Raw genomic sequence first — 22,842 nt, forward strand, 5'->3', positions numbered from 1 at the left:
TTCTCTCTTTTCATCTAACTCTTCTTAATTTTACCACTATCATCATTTTGTTAAATTATTGTCAATTTATAGATAAAAGAATAATGACTAAAGAATCATTGATTTACATATTAAAGAGTATAACATGAAAGATAATAATATATTTTTGGATCTATTAGTTTTCATTCACAAAACTCTCTATTATCTATCTATAGATAAAAAAAATATGGTATGGTGAGTAATAACAGGTTCTTAGGTTTATTAATATTGAGTTTTTCAATAACGCAAGTTCATTAGAACATATCGTAATATGTAATAAAGTGATTTATGTCTTAGCGTATAATATCAATAGGAAGAAGGAAACTTTGCCGTGTAACATTTGGTGTTGAAATTTTGATTTTGGAATATAACATTTGATGTTAAAATTTTGACCTTGATGTGTAACATCTTTTACTTTGATTTTAGTGCTTTGGAATTGGTGTGTAACCTTTTTAGTGCTGAAGCTTTGATCTTGACATATATTGAAGTTTTAATATGTAACATCTCTTGCTTTGGCTTTAGCATGTAATCTCTTATGATGAAGCTTTGGCTTTGACATATAATATTTGGTGCTAAAGCTTTTATCTTGGAGTGTAACATTTGTTGTTTAAATTTTAGTGTGTAATATCTACTTAGGCTTGTAATGTCTTTGTTTTTCCTTTCTATTATTAAATATGGCGTGTAATATGCTACTTTGTATTTCACTACAACATAAATAATTAAAATTAAAATGTGTAATAATTTTTTTTCAACTGTAATAATATTTTTTTAAATATAATATGTAATAATAATATTTTTTAAACGTAGTATGTAACTTGTTCTTTATCTTTGTGTTTCACTGGAATATAACTTTTTGAAGTTAAATACTTTCACAATAGAGATAAAAGTTTAAAATTAAAAAAGAATTTGATATGAAAATAAATATGAATTGAAAAATTATTCAACTCGCTGGAATGAAATGGATTTGGATAAAAAGATATTATCCAAAATCCTCTAATTTGGATCATTATATTTTTGACTATTTTATTTATTTTTTTAATACAAGAAAATTAAAAAATGCTGGTATTCTAAGGAAAAAAGAGAGAAATTGAATCCATCAAAGCAAAATTGAAAATCAACAGAGTGAAACTTAATTTTGCTAATGTTAATACACTTTTCAAGCCTCCTTATGAGCAAAGTACAATTTGCTTATAACATGGAGAATGGCAACAAAAGTAATGAAACCAATACTCATGACAAGCACGACATTTGGGGAGATTTTGAGTCTTAGTCCATTATTTATGTAAAATTGAAACGTTATCTTGTCAACCCTTTCAAAGGCTGCATCTGTTATCATTTTTCTCTTCCTCATGCTTGTAGCTGTAGCTGCACTCTTCACTGTTTCAGTTGCCATTTCTGAAGCTGACTCAAATTTTAGATAGTGTAATTTGAATATAAAAAGATTTCATTCAAACTAATTTTATTCAAAATTTTTTTCTTTTGATTAAAAATAGTTAACATTAAAAAGATAGTTATTTTTTAAAACAATTTCGTTTTTAACGATAAAAAATCGTCCCATATATATATTGATGAAAAGAATAACAGTAACTCATCATTTTCACTAAAATATCTTGATTAAAGTACTTAAATTGTTTCTAATAATAATAATAATAATGTATTTTCATTAATTTAGATTTATATTTAAAATTTGGTCAATTTAATCTATTTTTTGAGAATTATAACAGTTTAGTTTTTTTTCATTAAAGTTAATAACATTAGTGTTGACTTGATAAATTTTATTGATGTGGTAATGTTATGTGATACGATGATGAATATATCATGTGATATTGATATAATAATATTTTAATATTATGTAATATTAATAAGATGATGAGATAATGTTAACATGTCAAATGGAGAAAAAGATTTAAAAAAATTCTAGTTCACCTTATGTTCCAAATGTATCCGCGAGGTTTGAGTATAGGCGGAATTCTGTATCTTCCAGCGCTGCTTTTTTCTGCTTCACATCGCATCGTTGCCGCACATCCAAGACCGTCGCCCTCGCCCTCTCACCAATCAACGGCCACCATGATCTCTCCGTCTCAACCTCCGTCTCCGCCGTTGGCCAAGAAGGTGAAGCACGAGATGGAGTTGTTCGGGGACGTTAGAGTTGACAATTACTACTGGCTTCGCGATGACTCCCGCAAGAATCCTGAAGTCATTTCTTATCTTCGAGAAGAAAACGCCTATACCGAGGCCAAGATGTCCGGTATATATATATATATATATATATAAACTTCCTCAACTTTCTGTTTGTTTCTCGTCAATGTTAGAGCTACTTTGCTACTGTTTTGATCTGAAAGTATATTGAGTTGCATTCACTTGTTTGGTTGCTTAATTATTCTTCGATTGTGTAACATTTATTGAAAGTTAAATATCCGGCTGTAGGGACCAAAAAATTTGAAGATGAAATTTATGCTGAGATAAGAGGTCGAATAAGGGAGGATGATATATCTGCACCTTTACGAAAAGGGCCATACTATTATTATACAAGGACATTGGAAGGGAAAGAATATGTTCAATATTGTAGGCGTCTCGTTCCTAATCGCGATGCTCCACCTTCTGTTAATGACACCATGCCTACAGGGCCTGATGCTCCGGCGGAGCATGTAATCTTGGATGAGAATGTTAAGGCTCAAGAATATGATTTTTATAGAATTGGTGCTTTCAAGGTGAGAGATGATCTGTTAAATTCGTTTGAATATGCTTGCTTTCCCTTTTCTAAAGGATCATTTGTTATATGAGGCCTCTTTCTGCACCTTGTTGTTCAGGTCAGTCCAAACCATAAGTTGGTTGCATACGCTGAAGACACTAAAGGAGATGAAATTTATACAGTCTATGTAATTGATGCAGAGACCAGAGCTGTGGTGGGGACGCCATTAGTAGGTGTAACGCCATATCTTGAATGGGCTGGTAATGAAGCTTTAGTCTACATTACAATGGATGAGATCCTTCGGCCAGATAAGGTATGAGTTTTCTATTTCCATGCCTTAACTTATTCACTTCTTGTTATAGACATTAATCCTTTTTTTTGGTTCCCTTGCTTCTTAATGTTCATAGCTCTAGCCTTCCATTAGTTCCCCCTTCCCTCCCCCCGTCCCTTTCTCTGCTCATGTTGTTTTGCGCCAGTGGTATCTGTATCAGTACCATTATCCATTGAAGAATGTCTGTATCATACTCTTTATATTACGAAGATGGACATCTACATAATATGACCATACAACAGCTAGTGATTAGTTTAATTGTGTAATGCATGTCTGTTAAGAGTTTCTATCTGAGGCTTCTCTATGTATTCTGTGATGTTAATGTGCTCTCTTGGATCACTTCATCAGAAAACCTAAAGATAGGCAGCAAGTTTAATCATTTAATTCTTCTAAGCTGATTACTTAAATATTTGAGTTTCAACTGGAGGTTCTTATAACTGCACGATGGAGAGCAAAATTTCCAGTTTATGCCAATTTTGATATTCTTTTATCAAGCACCTTGATGCTAAAGGATATAGCATGTATTGTTTTTGCTCATGTATCCCTTTTTCTGGGCGTTTACACGTATAAATCTAACATTCATGAGACCTTTAACCTGTAGGATCTAATAATAAATTACATTTGCATGTAATATTATTTCTAGATATCAGGATCATGTGCCTTCTTCAATTCCTGGTAGACTTATATTTTTGTTATCTTTATCTTCTTGTTCTGCTTTGTTGGCAGGCAATGGGAAAATCAGTTTAATCTAAATCGAGAGCCTTCCTTATGTTATTTTCCGAAGCACAACTCCAGTAATTTGCCTTGATTTTATTGCTGATGACAGGTATGGTTGCATAAGTTGGGGTCAGAACAATCCAGTGACTCATGCCTTTACCATGAGAAGGATGATATGTTTTCTCTTGATCTTGGAGCTTCTGAGAGTGAGAAATTTTTATTTATTGCATCCCAAAGCAAAATTACGAGGTTTGTCTTTTATCTTGAGGTTTCAAAGCCTGAAGATGGGCTTAGAGTTTTGACGCTCCGTATAAACGGCATTGATACCTCAGTCAGTCATCGTGGAAATCATTTTTTTATCCAGCGGAGAAGTGATGAGTTTTTCAATTCGGAACTACTAGCTTGTCCAGTGGATAATACATCTGAAACAACAGTTCTTATTCCTCACAGGGCAAGGTTGGAATGAATTCTAAATAAATCCATCTACAATGACCATGCATTAATTCATAGGTGATATATGGCATTCGATTCTATTGGAGTTGTACTTAAATCATTATTTAGAGTATCATAGTTATGACTGGGGGTGGGGAGACTACGAGGGTGGGGGGGAGGGTGTTTGGATTGTGTGATCTTATGAACATGTAATTGCTTCAACATAGAAACACCCTTTTTGCTGAATATCCTTTTATGCTGCAGCAACTAACCGGTTTGGTTTTGAAATGATATTATACAATTCCAAACAGAGCAGGATTTGCTGAGGAATCATTTGTTACTACTTGACTTAACTTGCTATACATTTTTGCTTAATTATTTCTTTTTCAGTATTGAATCACTGTCTGTTTCATGATGGCTGCTTTTGCAAGAAATACAAGTTAAACCATCCAATGATTTAAATGATGTATGTGCAAGGAGCTAGTGCTCTAACCAGTGAAATCATCAGTTCTCACCTGTGGTTATTTGATCATAACCGGTGAAAGGATGAGTTAAAACCTAGATGAAAATTTTCTGTTGGGTTGGACCTTAGATTGTATAGTTTATGTTTTTATTGAGTTTTGAAACTGTGGATAAATTACCAAATGCTATTCTGGGTTTTTGGAAGTGGAAATGTTGATTTCTCACTCCCATGTGGACGGAGGCTTTGCTTCATTGGTGATTGATTTAGTTTAGTTACTATTTTGCAAGCTTTCAATTATTGGTATGATTTTTTTGGTAGTGTGGACGGGGTGGGGGTTTGTTCAGGTTTGGGGCTGGGAATCTGGAGTTTCCTGGTTGTGTCATAGCTTTGGTGCTTGCATGTTTGAAAGATATGCCTTACTGTGACTTATAGCTTACCATTTTATTTTTTTCTTTTCCAGTGTAAAGATTCAGGATGTTAAACTTTTCAGTGATCATCTTGTTGTCTATGAGCGCGAACAGGGTTTGCCCACAATTACTACTTACCGCCTTCCAGCTGTTGATGAGCCTCTCATAACCCTCCAAGGTGGCCAAGCAGTTCAATTTGTTGACCCTGTATACTCAGTGGGTCCATCAGAATCACAATTTTCAACCACCATTTTACGATTTTCATATAGCTCACTGAGGATGCCTCCATGTGTCTACGACTATGACATGAATACTGGGGAGTCCGTTTTGAAGAAGATTGAAACTGTAAGCACTGCTGATTTTTAATATTTGAGCCATGATAAGAAATGATTTTACGAAGCATAGAGTAAGTCAAAGATCTAAATAGTAAAACTAGGGTTAAGCATGCAATATTTGAGTATGTGACTGACTAGGCTAGATCTTATTTACACGGAAATTACAGGTGTAGTTAGTACCAGAAAAGAAAATTACAAATATAATTGTCTTTACCTAGTTTCCTCCTTGAGTATATGTTGCTTTGCTATCTGTGGTTTGCTCTTCCTACCTTCATGTAACAATATTCTTTGTTTTCTAGATTTTATCTTTTCATGTACCAATAATAGTCCTCATGTGGAATGTATCTTGTTGAGTAACGCCTTCTATATCATATCGTGTTGTGTTTTTAGTCTGTTTATTCCAGTTGACTAGGAATTGGAGGTTTCTGATGCATGCTACGATGTTCAGTCATAATTCTGGCCTCACAGTTAACACACTGCATTCAATTTAGTTGACCATGGTTTTCTAAACTGATTTATACTTAAACATGGACCTTCCAAGATCATAAATAGTGTTCATGATATTCTAATATTAGAAAATTTCACTTTATTATTTCCAAAATTTCCAAATAGTACTACTTTTCAGATGTAGTCAACATTTTTGGCCTTAAATTTGATCAAAGGACTAACGGTTCTTGCTCATTAAATGTAAAATACATTTTCTTATGTTTCTTCATGTGACTTTTTCTCTCTGACCCTTTTTGCTTGGGTTCTTCGATGTATCGATAGTTTTCTGCTTTTTATGGCAATTTCCTTCTCTGTTTTTCGGAGTTTTTGTGAAACTATTTTAGTTTTTAGTGAGTTGATCTGTTCTTAAAAGGGTATTGATCGTTTTTTGTGAAAGAACTCATTGTCCATCTGGAAACTTTGGTCCCTTTTTTTCTCACTGGTCAGAAATAAAATTAGAAGGTTTGTGAAATTGTATTTCATTATTGTATTTGGTTCGGCATATGTTATACTGCACTAATATTGTGCATTATCTCTTGTTCAGGTTTTGGGAGGTTTTGATGCATCTAATTACATCACTGAAAGGAAATGGGCTCCTGCTTCAGATGGTACTCAGATTCCGATATCAATTGTGTACCAAAAGAATCTTGTCAAGCTTGATGGGTCTGATCCAATGTTGCTTTATGGCTATGGTTCATATGAGGTAAACAATGCAGCTGATGGGGTAAATTCATGCTAGAGGTGCTTAATTGCCAAATGGGGTTGTTCTGCTTCCATTTGATCACAGATCTTGGTTTGCTTAGACCATAATGAAAATATATAACTAAATAGATAAATAGGCAGTTTATTTTAATGTGATGTGTGAAAGACAATTTCTATGCTCTTATAGTCTTCCTTGATTATACCCTGCAGGGTTTGGTCCCAGGTTTTTCGAGCCTTTTCTGGATTTGTGAACACTATGAAAGCCTCTAAAAGTTTTCATTCTTGTTTCAATTCTTGGGGCATCCATCCTCACTCCTCTTTCTCCCTTTAGTTTCTTAAAATTCTGTATCTAGAAAGTTGAATGATCTTTGAAGAAGCCACTTTACTGGTTTACGTTCAACCAGTTTGATCTTTCAACTCATTGTTGCAAATGATGAAAACAATGTGGAGCTGTCAAATTTTTTCATTGATAATATTTCATTAATATTGTAACAATGATTTTGACATGTGTGTTATCTGCTGCATCAATTTGATGTATCCTTTTAGTTGAACAAGCACAAGTGTGGGTCTATAATTATTATTTTTCAGACTTGTAATATACGATGTACCTTGTTTGTTAACAGACATGCGTAGATCCTGACTTTAAGGCATCGAGGCTGTCTCTATTAGATCGTGGTTTTATCTTTGCAATAGCTCATATTCGTGGAGGTGGTGAAATGGGAAGGCAGTGGTATGAGAACGGGAAGTTTTTCCAGAAAAAAAATACTTTCACTGATTTTATTGCTTGTGCTGAGTTTTTAATAGAAAAGAAGTACTGTTCAAAGGAAACATTGTGCATTGAGGGAAGAAGTGCTGGTGGATTGCTTATAGGTGCTGTACTTAACATGAGGCCTGATTTGTTCAAGGCTGCTGTAGCTGGAGTGCCTTTTGTAGATGTCCTGACTACAATGCTTGACCCTACTATCCCTCTTACAACTTCAGAGTGGGAGGTATTTTCTTCCTCCTCAAGGATTTTTTTTTTTTTTTGCATGACTATTGAACAATGTGGTACATGGTGCTGGTCGCATATATATATTGAACTGGGTTCTCTGCTTGGCAGACTTTAACTCTTTTAAGGAGATTGATTTGATGCTCAAATCTAATATCATGATTGTGGAGACTACCTGCTTATTGAATAATGTAATTATGTGTTAACACGTTTAAGTAATTTCAGTGTTATTTGATTTTTGTGAACACTCTGCATTTGTGTGCATCATAACCATCAGTACAAATCTGTACTATGTAGAAGCATGGACTCTATTACTAATGATAGATGATGACCTAGTTATCCTATTAATTTATCAGGTTAACAAATTTATCCTTAAATTAAATATATGGGGTTGTTTTCTTTGTTCTAAGATCCACCCTGAAAATTTTCAATTATTTTTATTGAATATCATATAAGCCTTATTTGTTTAAAATTAAATCCTTGAGTCCAACTAGTAAAATGCTAACCATGCTCTCTCTCTCTCTCTCCACAACAGGAATGGGGTGACCCTCGCAAGGAAGAGTTTTACTTCTATATGAAGTCGTATTCCCCTGTTGATAATGTAAGACTCTAATGCTGTTTTTTTCCTGGCATTCTTGACTAGTGTTCCATAGAATAGCAAAATGTTTTTTATTCAAACATGATTGTGGAGTGCAGAATATTTATTACTTGAAGTTATTTGTTATGTTTAGGCTTTAATATTTTTATATATTACAGGTAAAGGCTCAAAATTATCCTAATATCCTTGTTACAGCTGGTTTACACGGTAAGTATAAAGGCTTAATGCATGTTTTTTGTTTTCTTTTTGTCAATGCATTACTCATAGTTTGTCATCATAGGAACCTTGACAGGTTGAAAGCAAGGGAGTCGATTGCTTGCCTTTGCTAATGGAAAATTCTACAGATTAACAACGCATGGGAAATATTTTAAATAAGTAGGAAGCTTAGAACTGTCCTGGCTATGATTGAAGGAATTTCTTGGGATTGAAGTTGTTAAGTGATAGCAATGTTTTACGGGTGGTTAAAAGAGCCTCTTTCTACATATTTATCTGTGAACAATTAAGCTACTTGGATAGGAAGTTTGCTGTAGAAAATATGGGCACCTCTTGTAGTGAAAGACACATACAAGGGCACAACTACATCTGCACCTCTTACAGATCTTCTCTGTTTTAAGACTTGTGCACAATTTTAAGAACCCTGTATGTGCTGCTTGCTTGCAGTTAACACTTGTTTGAAAACTGATTGCGTCTGAGATTTTGATTGCTTATTATCCTGAGACACTAACATTTGTTAGTTGTGATTTATGTCCAACTGTGGCAAAATGTGACTTAAAAGATTATAAAAATCCATTTGATGTTGCAGGATATTGCCTACTTGTCAAGTAACTTCCAAAATTTGGGGAAGTTTTTTGTTCTAGAAGTAAATCAGATGTTCAAACTGCAAGGTCCACACTAACAATTGAGAACCTGCCAAATAATCCCACATAATTACTCCTATATTTATGCTTATTACTCAATAAAATGCTGTCTAGTATTACTTTTTGAAGCATCTTGCTGGTGTATGTCATAGTAGTGTCGATAGATTCTGTTTCGTTGGATTACATTTGGAAAAGTTGGGAGTAGAAATCTAGTATTCTCTGTACGGCCCAATTTAATCTTTTTAATATATTGTGACAGATCCGCGAGTTATGTACTCCGAACCTGCGAAGTTTGTAGCTAAACTAAGGGATATGAAAACTGATGGCAATGATCTGTTGTTCAAATGTGAACTTAGTGCTGGCCATTTTTCAAAATCCGGAAGGTACTAATAAAAGTTATTAGCTTTTTGAATATTACATTTGTAAGTTATATGATTTTAATATATATTACTGGTTCATGTTCTGTTGAATGTAGATTTGAGAGGCTTCAAGAAGATGCCATGACATATGCTTTTATACTGAGAGCCCTGGATATGATTCCAACCTCTGGGTCTGCTCAGAACTGATAAACCGATGCATGTCAGAGAGGCAATGGCAAATCGGTAAACTCATTATCCATTCTTTGGGAGAGGACTTAAGAGGGGAAGTTGAAACATTATGAGATGGTTTTGAAAGACATTTGTGCAAGCATGCATTCGTGATAGTCTGATTGATGCTTTAGTTCTGAGTTTGACTCACTCTTGATTTTATTGTTGAATTAATCAAAATTGTTTGCTCTCATACAGTTACTGGCCTGCTCAGCTTGTAAGTCTCATTTTCATCTTCTTCTTTTGTTTTTTCTTCAAATTTGTTATCAACTTGTTTTTTCTTTGTTTTAGAGTCTACTATTGTTCTTTGATAGAATTGTTAAGGAACATTTTTTATTTGTTAATTGTACGCACACGCTGGGGCAATTTAAATATTTTTTTTGAAAATTTGTTAGAGCTCTAAAACCCCTTCTTGAAGGCATCTTGTTAGAGCTTTAAAATACCCTCTTTAAAGCCTTATACGTGGCAAAATGAGGAAGCCCTTTTAATAATGTTATAGATGTAAGTGTATACCTGCGAGCTAATTCATTGGGCAAGCGATATAAACTGAAAAATGAATAAAATCTTAAAAGGTTTCACTTCATCAAATAAGTTTTATGGATAATAAGTTATCATAAAATTAATTTGGATGAAACTCTTGTATATTTGATGCTATGCATATAAATTTTAGAAAGTTACAATTATGATGAGATTCTAATACATTAAAATACACATTTTAAATGTTCCTAGCCAATGTATTACTGAGATCGAGGATCAATAATGTTTCAAGGTTCGCACATGTAATGTTTCTCACTATGAATAGGTAATCGATCTCATATGATTGATGTATAGGATACTTAAAACAAATATGTAGGTACTTGTTCAAGTAAGAACAACTTCATTAAACTTGACTTGTCATGAGAATTTCATTTAATATTTCACCAAAGTCTCAAAAGATTAAATTCTCATGTGTTAGTAATGTAAGTAATCCTTAAATTTGAGACTTCATTGTTATCAAAGTATTATATTTTGATTTCATCTCTACAAATTCTAATTAAGGATGCTCAAAAAGGATGTAGTTGGATATTGTATGAATCATATAAAGATAAATGAATTGTCTCTAGAGAATCATCACCCCAAGTGAAGATTGTTAAAGGGGAAGCATCCTACATAAAAGTAGCATGGAAGGAAAAAAGTTTCCATAAGGTATCATTTAAAGTTGACATCAAGGCTTAATAGCAAATATGGATGGTATTTAAAGTAGACATTGTACCATGTTCTTTGTCCAATTTGGGATACATCATAATAGGATCGAATTATACATAAGACTAGACACGAAAAGTTGAGTCAAACCATATAAATTTTTTTTAAAATTTAGGTGGTCATGATGCTTTGTTAGAAATCAATCTTGGTCTATAGGTATGATTGGTCGATTAGAGAATTGGTGGTGAAGTCAAATTTGATTTGATTCGTCTAATTCTTTACGAGGTTTGAAATTCCAATTTATATTTATTGCTAACATAATGAGAAGTTTAAAAAATCACACACATAAAGTAATTATTAGGAATTAATTTGGGAATCAATCAAATAGGATTTGATTGATGAAGTTGAAAGAGAGAGTTCAATTTATCAGTATTTAAGGCTATTGCAAGTAGTTTAAACAAAAGAGTTTATTATCCAACATGTGGGCCGATTTCTTTAAAAGATAATTGGACCTTGTTTAATTTAATTAAATTAAATAATTAATGGACTAATCAGCTACTAATGACCAAAAAGACTTATAGCCCAATGCAATCCAATACATTAGGCAAATTCTAATTTGATTAAGAGTTAATCTAAGAGTTAGATTAAAATTCTTCTACCTCTCTATTTAAATGATCATTAGTTGCTCCTTGAAAATAAGTTTTAAGAGAAAACTTTCACAAATCCTTAAAATGATATTTCTAGTTTCTCATGTGTTGAGATTAAGATCTTCAACACTTAAGAAAAAACAAGGGGTTCTAAGGAGAGAGTCTACTACCAGAGATTCGGTCCTGCTCAAGATTTAACACAACCACTTGTGCCCAAAGTTTGACACAACAGTTGTTGGTGGAGAAAGAAGGATCAAAAGATAAGCAAGAAGTCACTTAGCAATTTCGATTTCAGGCTTTTAAGGTAAACCATCAATTCCTTGCTTATATTATTTTCAAGTAAAGAAATCTATGGTTTAAGATTCTAAAATGTTTTAAATTCCGTTACAAACTCTAATCAAGTATATCCTAACAACCCTAACACAACACCCTTCTTAATCATTTTATATTTTGTTAATGATTTTAACCTAGAATTGATCCTGTTATTCATTTTTTTTTTCCAAATAAGGCATTTAATATTTGAAATTTGAAAGAAAAAAAATCTTTAATTTAAATTTATATGCCAGTGTATTAATGTTGTTATTCTATAGTATATGTATTTCTATGACCGATTAATTCCCCGTTTTGTTTTTAATTTCTTCTCATATAATATATAAATAAATAGTATGAATAAAAAATATTAATTTTAAATTTATATGCCTGTGTATTAATGTTGTTATTCTATAGTTTATGCATTTCTACGACCAATTATTTCCAGTTTTTGTTTTTAATTTCTTCTCATATAATATATAAACAAAGAATAAGAAAATAATCATACCTTGATTGATGAATGAAGTCTTGTTTTCATTTTTGATTCAATCCACCTCAAATTCTTGGACTTGTCCGTCTTGGATTAGGAGCCATCCTCTCCATATATAAAAGCGACGAGCAGTAACACGTAACGAAACCTCTCCAGCTCTAGTTTCCATAGCATAACCACTCCAGTCTCATTTCTAACCAACAAACTCTTTTTGCTTTCCCTTCCACGCGATCGTTGAAGAGAAAGCAACCTGATGATGGATCAGGACAATGCTACTACAGCGGCTGCTGCCCCTACGTTGGTGGTTGGGCTTAGGTTTGAGCCGAGTGATGCTTTGCTTATAGGCTATCCCTACTGCAAAGTCAGTGGCAAGATGCATCCGGGAAACGTAATCAAGGAATGCGATGTGTACGGCCAGAAAGAACCTTGGGAAATTTGGGAGTTGTATGGTGGGGACAAGCTTCAACCTGGTGAAGACCTCTACTTCTACACTCAGTTGAAGAAGAACCTCGATGGTTCTAGAATCAATCGCTCCGTTGGTACTGGTACATGGAAAAGCTATTAGGATATAAGAAAAGATATACATACGAGGGTGGAGTGACGGAACAACTAGGAAGGTGGATCATGCAAGAGTATAATTTGAATGCTTCACTGCATGACAATGATTATGACTATGTACTTTGTCGAATAAAGAAGAATGATAGAAGTGATTGAGAATTACTGATAGGTGCTTAGAGAAGGATTTACAATCCCAATACGTTTTTTGTAATAATGTAATTATAACAAGTTTAAGCACTAATTAGTATGTTACTTTAAATTTTATTAGTAATAATATTACATAATTAGTAGACCTTCCAAAAAAAAAATCGCTTCTTTTTATTTTTTTCAAAAAATTCTAGTAGCAATGTTCCCAATATCTAACTTCAATTAGGGGCCCAAGTAATAATAAATTATTTTCATAAAATATATTATATTAACAAAAAATAAGGCAAGCAAAAGTATACTGATTATAAACAACAAACTTAATTAGAATTTTAAGTACTTGTTAACATGAAGATCAATGCATGAAAAAATATAATATATTAAGCCATTTATCCAACGATTTCACCCTCAAAATGTTTCTCTGCTAGCTGCCTAGCTCTTATTTGCATAGCCCTGTGTATATTTTTACTCGGAGGAAGTCTATCACCGTTTACGCACATGCTCTTCTACTCTTCTTGTTGCACGTATAGAAAATGTACGGGTGTTTCTTACTTGCATTTTGTAGTTGAAAATCATTATAAGTTATACGATGTCTATAAAGTATTTTTTGGATTACAAGGTATGGTACTCAGACTACTAGGTGTTTTTGAGTCCATTACGAGATATATTCTTGGAATTATACTTGTCAGGGATATATGTACATATGTAATCCAATTAATGAACCACCCTGTGTCTCGGAAGGCATATGGCAAGTTCAGACGCATTTGTTAACTTAGGCGAGACCCGAAGCTCTGAGCCTGTGACTGAATGGAACCAGGCCGGGAAGCTTCTCTATTTGATGGCAGGAGTTGGCAATGGTCTTAGCTTTCTTACATGTGCTCTACCGTGAAGTTATTCAAAGCTTGCTAATTCACAGCATCCCACAGTTTTGGTTGTGCTGCACCTATAGATGTCAATACCAGACCAGCCCGACCCAAAATACCATAGGTTGAGAAAATTTGAATGGGGTCAGGTCAGTTTATTTTTCACATAAACTGTCAAAATCTCAGCCTAGCTCTCCCTTTGATAAGAATAAGATGTGAATCTCTCCTCCCCCAATCCTTTATCAATAAAATTATTTCATAATTTAATTCATAAATTAAATAATAAAAACATATTATAAATAAATAAATTACATCAAACATATCAACTATATATATATAATTAATATTAATAATTATAATATATTAATACGTAAGATATTTATTATCATATATTAATATTAATATTAAATTATATCAAGTAAAACACATAAAACGTCTAATCTAATTTCATATTAATGTAGCTTTTCGTTACCCTTGTTTTGGAGATTGCTTAGTGGGTTTTATGTATCTAACATCCATCAATAAAACCTATTTTGCCTTTCAAAGATTAAAAAAAAGAAAAACCTTGAGCGAAAAGGTCTAATAAGCAAAGAAAAGTGACAGAATACCATATATATTCGAAGTAAAATGAAAAGACAAAAGTAAAGAATACGAAAATGCAAAGATCATCGAAATACATTCAAAAACTTACTTTGATAAGATCCATATGATGTTTTACACTTTTTTTTTTTTCAATATTGGGTACACATTTCATGTCTTTATGAGGCTTCACTTGGTAGGAAACAAATTTTGGACTTGTAAATCATTCCATGAAGGATCCATTGAAGGAAGCTGATAATCATCAGGTTTTAGGGACAAAACAAAGTCTGGCAATGCTGGAGCTAACTGCAAAATCCTGGAACATAAATTTTACAAAATAAGTGGCTCGGGATGCATTATAGTTACCAATGTACAAGAATAGAAAGGGTCAGTCAGAAATAACAGTTTTGGAAGAATCATCCAGCATTTCCCTTGATCATGTTTTTACTTACAGGAAGGTAAATCAAACATCAACTTCAATTTCTAACAATCTAAATTCTAGACAGTTGAAAAAGGAGAGGAATTAAAAATTAAAAATGAAACCAAATATAGCGACTTACATTTCATGATTTTGTGAATCCCAATGGAATGTTTTGCTTGATATGTCTTTTGGAATCCTCTCAGAAAGATACTTGCTAGCTCCCCAGAGAGGAGGATTACTGGACCAAAAGCAAGTGGTAGTGTATTTAAGAGAAGATGGCTAAAGCAGAAGCATCTTAAAAACAACAGAACAAAATTACAACAATAAAGCTCCTTCCACCATTTGTAGCAAGGTGTGTCATCTATCCACTAGTTGAATCTGGGGTAAAACAAATCAATAAACACTAAATGCTACACAATCTACTACTTAAACCAGGCCCTGAGACAATCTATGCTATTCTGCTTTACTTTTTAAAGTTTTGGTTATTGATTTTTATCCCTTACTGTTGATGGGGTAGGGGGCAGCAGCTCCAATGTGCTACATTCTCCAGTTTTAATGTAACTCATCTGCATTAGAAGTTAAAAAACACATTGCACTTGTCCACATCTCCTCATATCTATTGATAGCAATCAACTGGTTACTTAAAATGGGTCATTTGAAAAGAAATGCTAACAATGCTAGATTCTATACTTATTTCCATTTTCTCTTATCTAGTAAATGAACTATTTTGATTGTAAGGGACCTCAAGGAAAAGATTCACGATAAGAACTTGTTTTTAAGCAATGAAATTAAACCAAGGAAAGTTGATAATGAAATGATTGTTCTGTCATCTGAATTTTCCACATATAAGTCGCATAAATGTTCCAGCATTTGTCTAGAAACAGCCATACATATCCAGACATTCATTTAGTTATACACAAAAGAAAGGTCAGAAGTAAACTACCAGGATGAAGGAGGTGTCATATGAAAGGATTCGCAAGCCTTTTTGCTTTCTTTGAGATACTCTTCTGCTGCACGTAGAGCCGCTGCAGCATTCTCAGCTGACCTTTCTGCGTTCCATTCTTCAAGGATTAATCCATGTAGATAGTATGCAACAGCCTGGAATAAAAGGATATGTCATATTCACAGTTAGATGCTGAAGTCCAGCATCAAAAGGACAAAAGGTGAGGTTCAGCATTCTATATAAATCATTACAACAAGAGACCGAAACAGTTTTCTTCTAGGACTAGATTCAAAAGCATTAAAAAAGTGTTTTAAACAGAGAAATTAGGCATTTCACATGCAAATATGGAAGGGACTAGTATGTACTGAGAGCATTGATCTCCATAATCGTCAATCATATGGACTCTAAGGCTGGATTTGAGTTAGAGGGAATATTCAAATTGCAGAAATCAGAACCCACTCAACCTCTTTGCAGACTGAAACTGATAACCGTTGATAAAGAAACATTCTTTATTACATTTACATACTCCCTGGGGACCTATGTACCTTGTACCTTTTTGTCAAGGTAACTGGTTAGATAAAACATTAGTCATAGACCTCTACCAAAAAGACCAAATGAGATGGTGATGAACTACTAGCTCCAGAAGAGACGCCTACATGTTCAAATCCCCACCACATCAAGCACTCTTATCTTTACTTTTGCTACAAAAATAACTAGTGCAAGTAGTGGCCCAGTGGGTGGTTATGGAGATTTATACCTTAGCTTCAACATGCTTCCACTGAATGAAAAGCTTATGCTTTTCTCCCCATCCATTTGCTAGAGGAAGGTCCATTATGTACTCCTGAGCCTGCATTAAATGTATCAACAAGACATCGTTAAAGGTTAAAGTTGACCACTTCAGAGTCCAATAAAGTTAAGCTTCCATCAGATTGATGAGTAACTACGGAAAGAGAATAAAATATATAATTTGACTAATACTTTCCACTTAATCTTGATGGAGGAGAAAAGAAGCAAAGATCACAAACACTAGCTGAAAAACTTATGTTCATCACTCGATCCTAGTTTAGCACAAGCACCTACCTCCTGCATGGAACGAATGATGAATTTACCTGATGCCAGTATTTAACCATCTCACACGCTAGCCTCCTTTTCACTGCCAGTGTGGCCTTGATACTATCAATTGCCATTCCCAGTTGAATCTCAACACCCTGTGAATTTGGAATTAGAGGCAGCAGAAGGCAGGAAAAGAGAAAGAAAGAAATTAGTGCAAGAAGTGTATATTTGTGTTTAAGCGGAAACAATTAACATTAGCAAGAAAATAAGTTCTAATGTACACAATTCTGACTGAACTAAGCCTCCAAGAAGCATCTATTTAACAAGTTTAAGTTGTATATTGATCATCCTTCATCAGTCTAAATCTAAATATGTCTTGATCAGAATAATTCCTCAAGGTTTTTAGGAAATCATTTCTTTTTCAGAATAAGGTTGTGCTCCCAGTTTGTTTCAAGTGTTTCTGGCTTGACATAAACGTTGGTCCTACACATTTCAGGGCAGAAAAAACTATTCAGAATCAACTGCCCATATGATTAACCAAACATTGCCTGGTAGAATTTGCTATATACCTGAATGCCTGTCAACTCAATATATCCTAATTGCACATCTGAAAGCAATTCCCCTCTGCTCCCATTCTGTTCTTATTTCACTCTTAACCAATAACTCAAATAACATTCATCACTACTATTATCCCAAAAAACATTGACTAACAATTAGAGAATCGACTTTAGTTCTACAAGCATCCATTTTGTTGTTTTCCATTTTCTTTAAAATTACAACCATGCAATTTGAGTTGTACCTGTATAGTATATACAATATATCATCTATTGTTGTTACTGCGAAGTTTGGCATCACTTAAATATAAGATAACCAATTTCTATATATAGATCTAAATAATGAATATCAGGGCCTTAATCAAAGAAGCAAAAAAAGCAGAACATCAGCTTGCTAGTTATATATTAACAAATTACCTGGCCTAATGCTTGCAAACAAAGGGCTTTAAGCACTCCCTCTGTCAGGTCTAATGGCAAATCCTTCCTGCAATAAGCAGTAGTTTTAGGCACTGTTTAGTCCTCTTAGTGTATTATAATACATAAGGAAAAGGAAACCTGTATTAGAACTCAAATCTTTTGAGCAAACCTAAGTTCTGAGGGTAGCTTGGGGAGAACTTGCTGGACTGCAAAATCCAGATATCCGGCTGCCTTCAAGAAGATATCAATGGAAGCTCGTTTGCACTCTTAATAAAAAAAGGGAAAGCGGTCAGACTAGCAGAGAAGGTCACATGTTAAGTGCAAGGAAAGGAAATTGAAAGAAACATCTGACATATTGTCCCTGCATTGCCACCTAAAGATTATCAACTCAGCAAAAGAGATTGGCATTTACCATTGCCTGACAGCCTGAGGTACCAATAACCTAAGGATCAGTTGGCATTTCCCCTTCCTTAAAGTAAGGGGATCTTCAAGTGAATAAGGAATAGGGAAGGCCACCCCTGGTTGTGGCACTCAATTAATTATCCAAAAAGGAAAAAGCATTGCAAAGAAGGAAAAGAAACCAGAAATTTCCAAAAATATAAGTTAACATAATGAGTAGAATTAATGTAAAATTAAGAGTCAGGATCTGCTACAAGAAAGCTTCCCCGAGGAACTTTGAGGAGTGGTCTCATCCATTCAAGGGCCAGATTCATTCATGGTACTATTAAAGGAGCCAGTCTCAGACTAAAAAAGCTTATTTGTGTCAGCATTGTAAGATAGTGTGAAGCAACCTTGTGTATTGATGCAAGTAAATTAAAAGGATGGGCATCCTTCATACAAGTATGCATCAATAGTTGTACTTCTAAATTTATGTATCATTTACAAAACTAAGGGACTAAGGCAGTTATGATGCATAATGCAACCTTTGTTACACATAGTTCTCAGTAATCCCTCGCATGGCACCTTTTCATAACTGTATCATAAATAGAAGGGATTTATGCAATATGCATTTTTCATGTACATTAAATTCTCTGAAATGATGAAGTTCATGGACTAATATAGATACAAGTCATTACTAGTTTGGTTGGCACTTGGATACTCAAGAACTGCATGGAACAAATTTGTTCCACATACTTCTCAGTCCCCTATTACCCAGACTACAAAAACCTTAAGAGAGAATAAGAACAGGCTACAACAGATGGATAAGAAAGAATTAATTAGTCTCACCTTCTGATACTTTAGATTGATAACCATCAGCAGATGTGTTAGGAAGAAGCAATAAATTGGCCTGCGACAATGATAGACTTGCCATCAATTGCAAAACTGATAGTACCTCATACCAAGAATCTGACATGGTAGTCTCCTGCATGATAAAAAGCTTCTTGAAAATGAAACTGTAGCAATTGAAGGGGCTCAGCTATAAAAAAAGAAAAAAAAGGGGATTCACATCTGATAATTCACCTCCACTTCATCTTCCTGATTTACCCAACAGAATTGCAAGTTATGTTTTAGCTGGTTACCTGTAAGTGGTCAAAAAGATAAAAGACTTATTCTGAAACAGGGGACATGACAAAAATGGAGGATCCCTTTCAAGCTACAAATCAAAAGCTCAAAAGGAGAAGAGGAAAAGAGATTTTTTTTTGCAGATGTAGATAGTAATTCTTCAGGTACGGAGAACAGAATCCTCCAGTCAACTGAACTGAAATCAATAGTGTGAGCATTTGGCTTAGTGGAATCCAATTTCATTTTGAACAAGAAAGTCATACATACATACATACATACATACATATATATACATATATATATTACTTGAAAATTTGTAGTTTTTCCTCACTCCAGTTCTCAGAAACCAAAAATGAACTCACAAAAATGTAGTAGGATTTTTTATAAGACAAGAATCACCAATCAAATATCCACTTATTCCCTCCACATTGACTGATGCAATCTCAATATGTTTACCACTATAACATAATTTAAGAAGTGCTTCTTTTCCATGGCAAAATCGCATGTAGTTAATCTACATACCATTTTCAACTAGCCCCAGTAGAACTGGCAAGTAATCTTCAAGAGCCTGCTGCAGATCAGCCAACGTGGAACCTCCTGCATTATAAGATTTGTGTCTAATTAAACAAGAACATCATACAATTACCATGGAAAATTTCAAAGTTCTAAGGAAGTCAGCAAACCGTGTTGCGTCGCTGTTCTTCTTTGCTTACTAGTCATAGGTGCTTCTTGACCTGCCATGACCACTATACGTGTTCTCAGTGCAGATAGGCGTTCAACCAAACTCTTGGATAATCCATCACCAAGTGGTTGAGTAAAATCAAGTGGCATAGGAATTCTCAGTCCAGGAACAAAAACTACAATCTCCCCAATATTTTTTGGCGTCCTTCTGGTTTCCCCTGCAACATCTGGCGTCGATAGCAGGCACCCCATTTCTTCGAATTTAGACCCCTCAAGTCTTGAAACATTAATCATATTATATAAGATCAGAATAGGAAGATCAAGTGGAATATTTTAACTCTTTTCCTACTACATGAGGATGGAATGAATTATTATCTGACTGTGGAGTTTGACCAATCATAATCCGTTTTATAAAATTAGCAAGAAACCAAGAACCGAAATTCTGATTCTTTTCCAGTACAGAAGGGTACATAATTGTGAGAAATTGCAAGGAACGACATTGATTCACGTGAACAATGGCAAACTGGAACGCACATACTAACAACCAAGTTCCTAGAATGATTCAATAAACAAATTATCATATATCAAATGCAAAGATAGGAAATGAGTGCAACGCATAAGTAAGCAAACAAGAAAGGACTAATTAAATGCCAAGTTGCTTATCAACCAACTAGTGGGCAACAAACAAGGAACCATTTCAGTAGCTTCAAAGAAGCATCCAATACAAACAATGCATAGAAAATTAACCCAAAAACTTTTCCTGGGTTTCCATGCCTTCCCCCCCTATACTCCATATCATTACTTCCTCGATAATTAGAAATGTTTTAGCACCATCAATAAAAACAGAACATGAATTTAACATACCTGACGAGGTATTCTCATGCAATAGTTAGGAAACGTCTAATCAAAATCTCCATGTATGCATGTATGTGCATATCTCTGCTCAAATACTTCACCAGTTATAAAGCAAATAGAAAGCCCAGAAAGACAGTGAAACAAGAAAATAAAACGGTTAAAAGGAACACGTATTAGGCGGTTACACGAGTTGATATATAAATCTGTGTTTTGCTGGTTTCAGTTGCGTTTTGGTTTGAGTTGTAGTAGCTGGATTTCTGACATCGAAAGCATGGTTGCTTTGCTTTCTGGCAAACTTTGGTGAAATGGGTAGTGATTGTTTCCACATTTTTTCTTTTTCCGCCCTTGTTATTGTACACATTGGCCTTGCATAAAAGGTGCACACATCCTATACGTCACAAATTGGAAAGCGGCCATTTCGTAAGACATGAACTCTGGAAACGTAATAAAAAAGTTGAGCCTATTAAAAGCAAAACTTTTCTTGGAACTAGTCACATGTGTCATCCATGATTTAGTTAAATGACCAAATATTTTTTTAGCTTCAAGCTGATTTTCTCAAGGGAAACAGCCGTGTTCCTCAGTATAGATGACATTTTGTAATGCCCCAAAAGGCGAACCTTTTAGTTTTACTTTGCCAAGCGAACCTTCTTTTATTTCTCCTCTTGGTTTTTCTCGGAAAACAAACGTGGATGCAGACTGTAAATACCATTAATATAAGCACAAACTGTGCGCCTTACCTTTCAAAGAATGATAGCTAGTTGCTCAAGTTGCTGATTGGGGAAACCGGAGCAGCCCTTTACTTGTAAACACCGATTGCCTATTCATTAAAGAAAATCTCCACGACAGTCGTGACTATACTTATTTATACAAAATTCAAAGATATTTCTGTTTTGTACATGCGAATATTCATTGCCTGAGAGAATATGCAAAAAGATATGTAGCCTTCTTTCCTTGCTAATGCACCTACTTCTCTCGCAGTTTGTGATTTCGAGCTCTAATTATGTCTATTCATTGCCATGAGTTATACATTATCTCATTCACGAAATTAAAACTTTGGGATTATTTATTTATTTATATATATATATATATTGGAATGAAACCAATGAATCTTCATGAAATAACATGCGCATTAAATTTGTCTTGCATAACTAAATGATCCCACTAAACCATGTGCTATTCGCCGGTAGTCCAATATCTCTGTCTCTATATGTATAAAAGACACTTGTCCAACTTATATTTGCTTAAGCTAGCATCTAACTCAATCAATTTTAGTTTTGTTTTTACTGGTATCTTTCTAATAATTAATAAAATTCTAAAAATGTTACACGTGGTTGATGATATTTGTGATGGCGCAAGCTATGATTAGGAAACGGACCATGTCAAATCTTTATCGTGAGATATGACTGTAAAAGGGGGCGACCGCCCAAATTTTCCAATGGCCTATTCAAGCACTAAGCATCAACGTCATTCTCTGGCGTCCTGTCACAGCTTTTCAACCAAAATTTAATGATTCGATCATTGCAGGAAGAGAAGAAGAAAACATATTAAGTAAATAGTATCAACATTATCATTGCGAATCACCACTTTCCTCTTTTAAATCAAACTGGAATCATCATCAGCAGCAAGTCTTCTTCTACCCATAATGCTGTTTGCAGTAGTGTGCATATGCTTCCAAGTGGATGATTGCTGCAACTTTTGGAACAAGTCTTGTTGCCAAATGAAATAGGAACTAGCACAAGTGTTTGATCTTTGGACAAGGCAAATTTTCCATTGGTCATTCTTTAAGAAAAAGCAAGCATGCATCAAAGTTGCAATCCATATGCATTATTTAAATGGAATTTGGGTACGAAATCGCCTTATAAACCATAAACAAAATTAAGGTTGGCTGGAGGGGATATCATTGTTTTTAAGCTGGAATGCAAGGTCCTACAATGGAAAACGAATGGCATTAAATAAATTTACCAACCCTTTTCAAATATTAATTTGAACAGTTCAGGAGTCTGCGTCAGTCTCACCGATCCTAAAACAAG

At 34.2% G+C, this 22,842-nt stretch overlaps 2 protein-coding genes and 1 pseudogene across 4 annotated transcripts; 2 read left to right on the forward strand and 1 right to left on the reverse strand.

Annotated features, from left to right (window-relative positions):
* Positions 1-1,900: 1,900 nt before the first annotated feature.
* On the forward strand, positions 1,901-9,990 carry LOC110425323 (Prolyl oligopeptidase family protein). The gene is made up of 11 exons (XM_021440213.2): positions 1,901-2,266; positions 2,446-2,729; positions 2,829-3,023; positions 3,868-4,214; positions 5,114-5,405; positions 6,426-6,584; positions 7,207-7,572; positions 8,107-8,172; positions 8,328-8,376; positions 9,286-9,409; positions 9,502-9,990. Exons 1-11 carry the CDS (start codon positions 1,948-1,950, stop codon positions 9,590-9,592), a joined length of 2,292 nt encoding a protein of 763 aa, XP_021295888.1. The 5' UTR covers positions 1,901-1,947; the 3' UTR covers positions 9,593-9,990.
* Positions 9,991-11,838: 1,848 nt separating this feature from the next.
* Positions 11,839-12,955, forward strand: LOC149527755 (NAC domain containing protein 50-like; annotated as a pseudogene).
* A 1,486-nt stretch (positions 12,956-14,441) lies between these two features.
* Positions 14,442-21,305, reverse strand: LOC110427671 (uncharacterized). 3 transcript variants are annotated; one of them, XM_089782740.1, is made up of 12 exons: positions 20,822-21,303; positions 19,960-20,184; positions 19,799-19,873; positions 19,235-19,293; positions 19,001-19,136; positions 17,943-18,039; positions 17,774-17,840; positions 16,859-16,957; positions 16,507-16,596; positions 15,750-15,904; positions 14,946-15,044; positions 14,442-14,701 (listed from the first exon to the last, which is right to left on the reverse strand). In XM_089782740.1, the coding sequence occupies exons 2-12, from the start codon at positions 20,105-20,107 to the stop codon at positions 14,575-14,577; spliced, it is 1,152 nt and encodes a 383-aa protein (XP_089638866.1). In that variant the 5' UTR covers positions 20,108-20,184; positions 20,822-21,303; the 3' UTR covers positions 14,442-14,574. The 3 variants fall into 3 exon arrangements, with proteins under 3 accessions (XP_089638866.1, XP_021298903.1, XP_021298895.1); XM_021443228.2 differs by having other exon boundaries at positions 14,447-14,701; positions 19,990-20,234; positions 20,822-21,305; XM_021443220.2 differs by having other exon boundaries at positions 14,466-14,701; positions 19,960-20,234; positions 20,822-21,299.
* Positions 21,306-22,842: the final 1,537 nt, after the last annotated feature.

The sequence above is a fragment of the Theobroma umbraticum genome, unplaced genomic scaffold, assembly GCF_002168275.2.
Source record: "Theobroma umbraticum cultivar Fairchild unplaced genomic scaffold, ASM216827v3 scaffold_30.0, whole genome shotgun sequence".
NCBI classification, from domain to species: domain Eukaryota; kingdom Viridiplantae; phylum Streptophyta; class Magnoliopsida; order Malvales; family Malvaceae; genus Theobroma; species Theobroma umbraticum.

Bases quoted from the DNA above. Each gene is read 5' to 3' on its own strand.
- LOC110425323 (XM_021440213.2), top strand. From the start codon at position 1,948: ATGTTCCAAATGTATCCGCGAGGTTTGAGTATAGGCGGAATTCTGTAT. The intron at 2,730-2,828 runs GTGAGAGATGAT...CTTGTTGTTCAG, and splicing joins ATAGAATTGGTGCTTTCAAG to GTCAGTCCAAACCATAAGTT. The intron at 8,377-9,285 runs GTAAGTATAAAG...ATATTGTGACAG, and splicing joins TGTTACAGCTGGTTTACACG to ATCCGCGAGTTATGTACTCC.
- LOC110427671 (XM_021443220.2), bottom strand. From the start codon at position 20,209: ATGGGGTGCCTGCTATCGACGCCAGATGTTGCAGGGGAAACCAGAAGG. The intron at 16,958-17,773 runs GTAATTTGTTAA...CCAAATTCACAG, and splicing joins GTTTGCAAGCATTAGGCCAG to GGTGTTGAGATTCAACTGGG. The intron at 15,045-15,749 runs GTAGTTTACTTC...CTTTTGGTCCAG, and splicing joins ATGACACCTCCTTCATCCTG to TAATCCTCCTCTCTGGGGAG.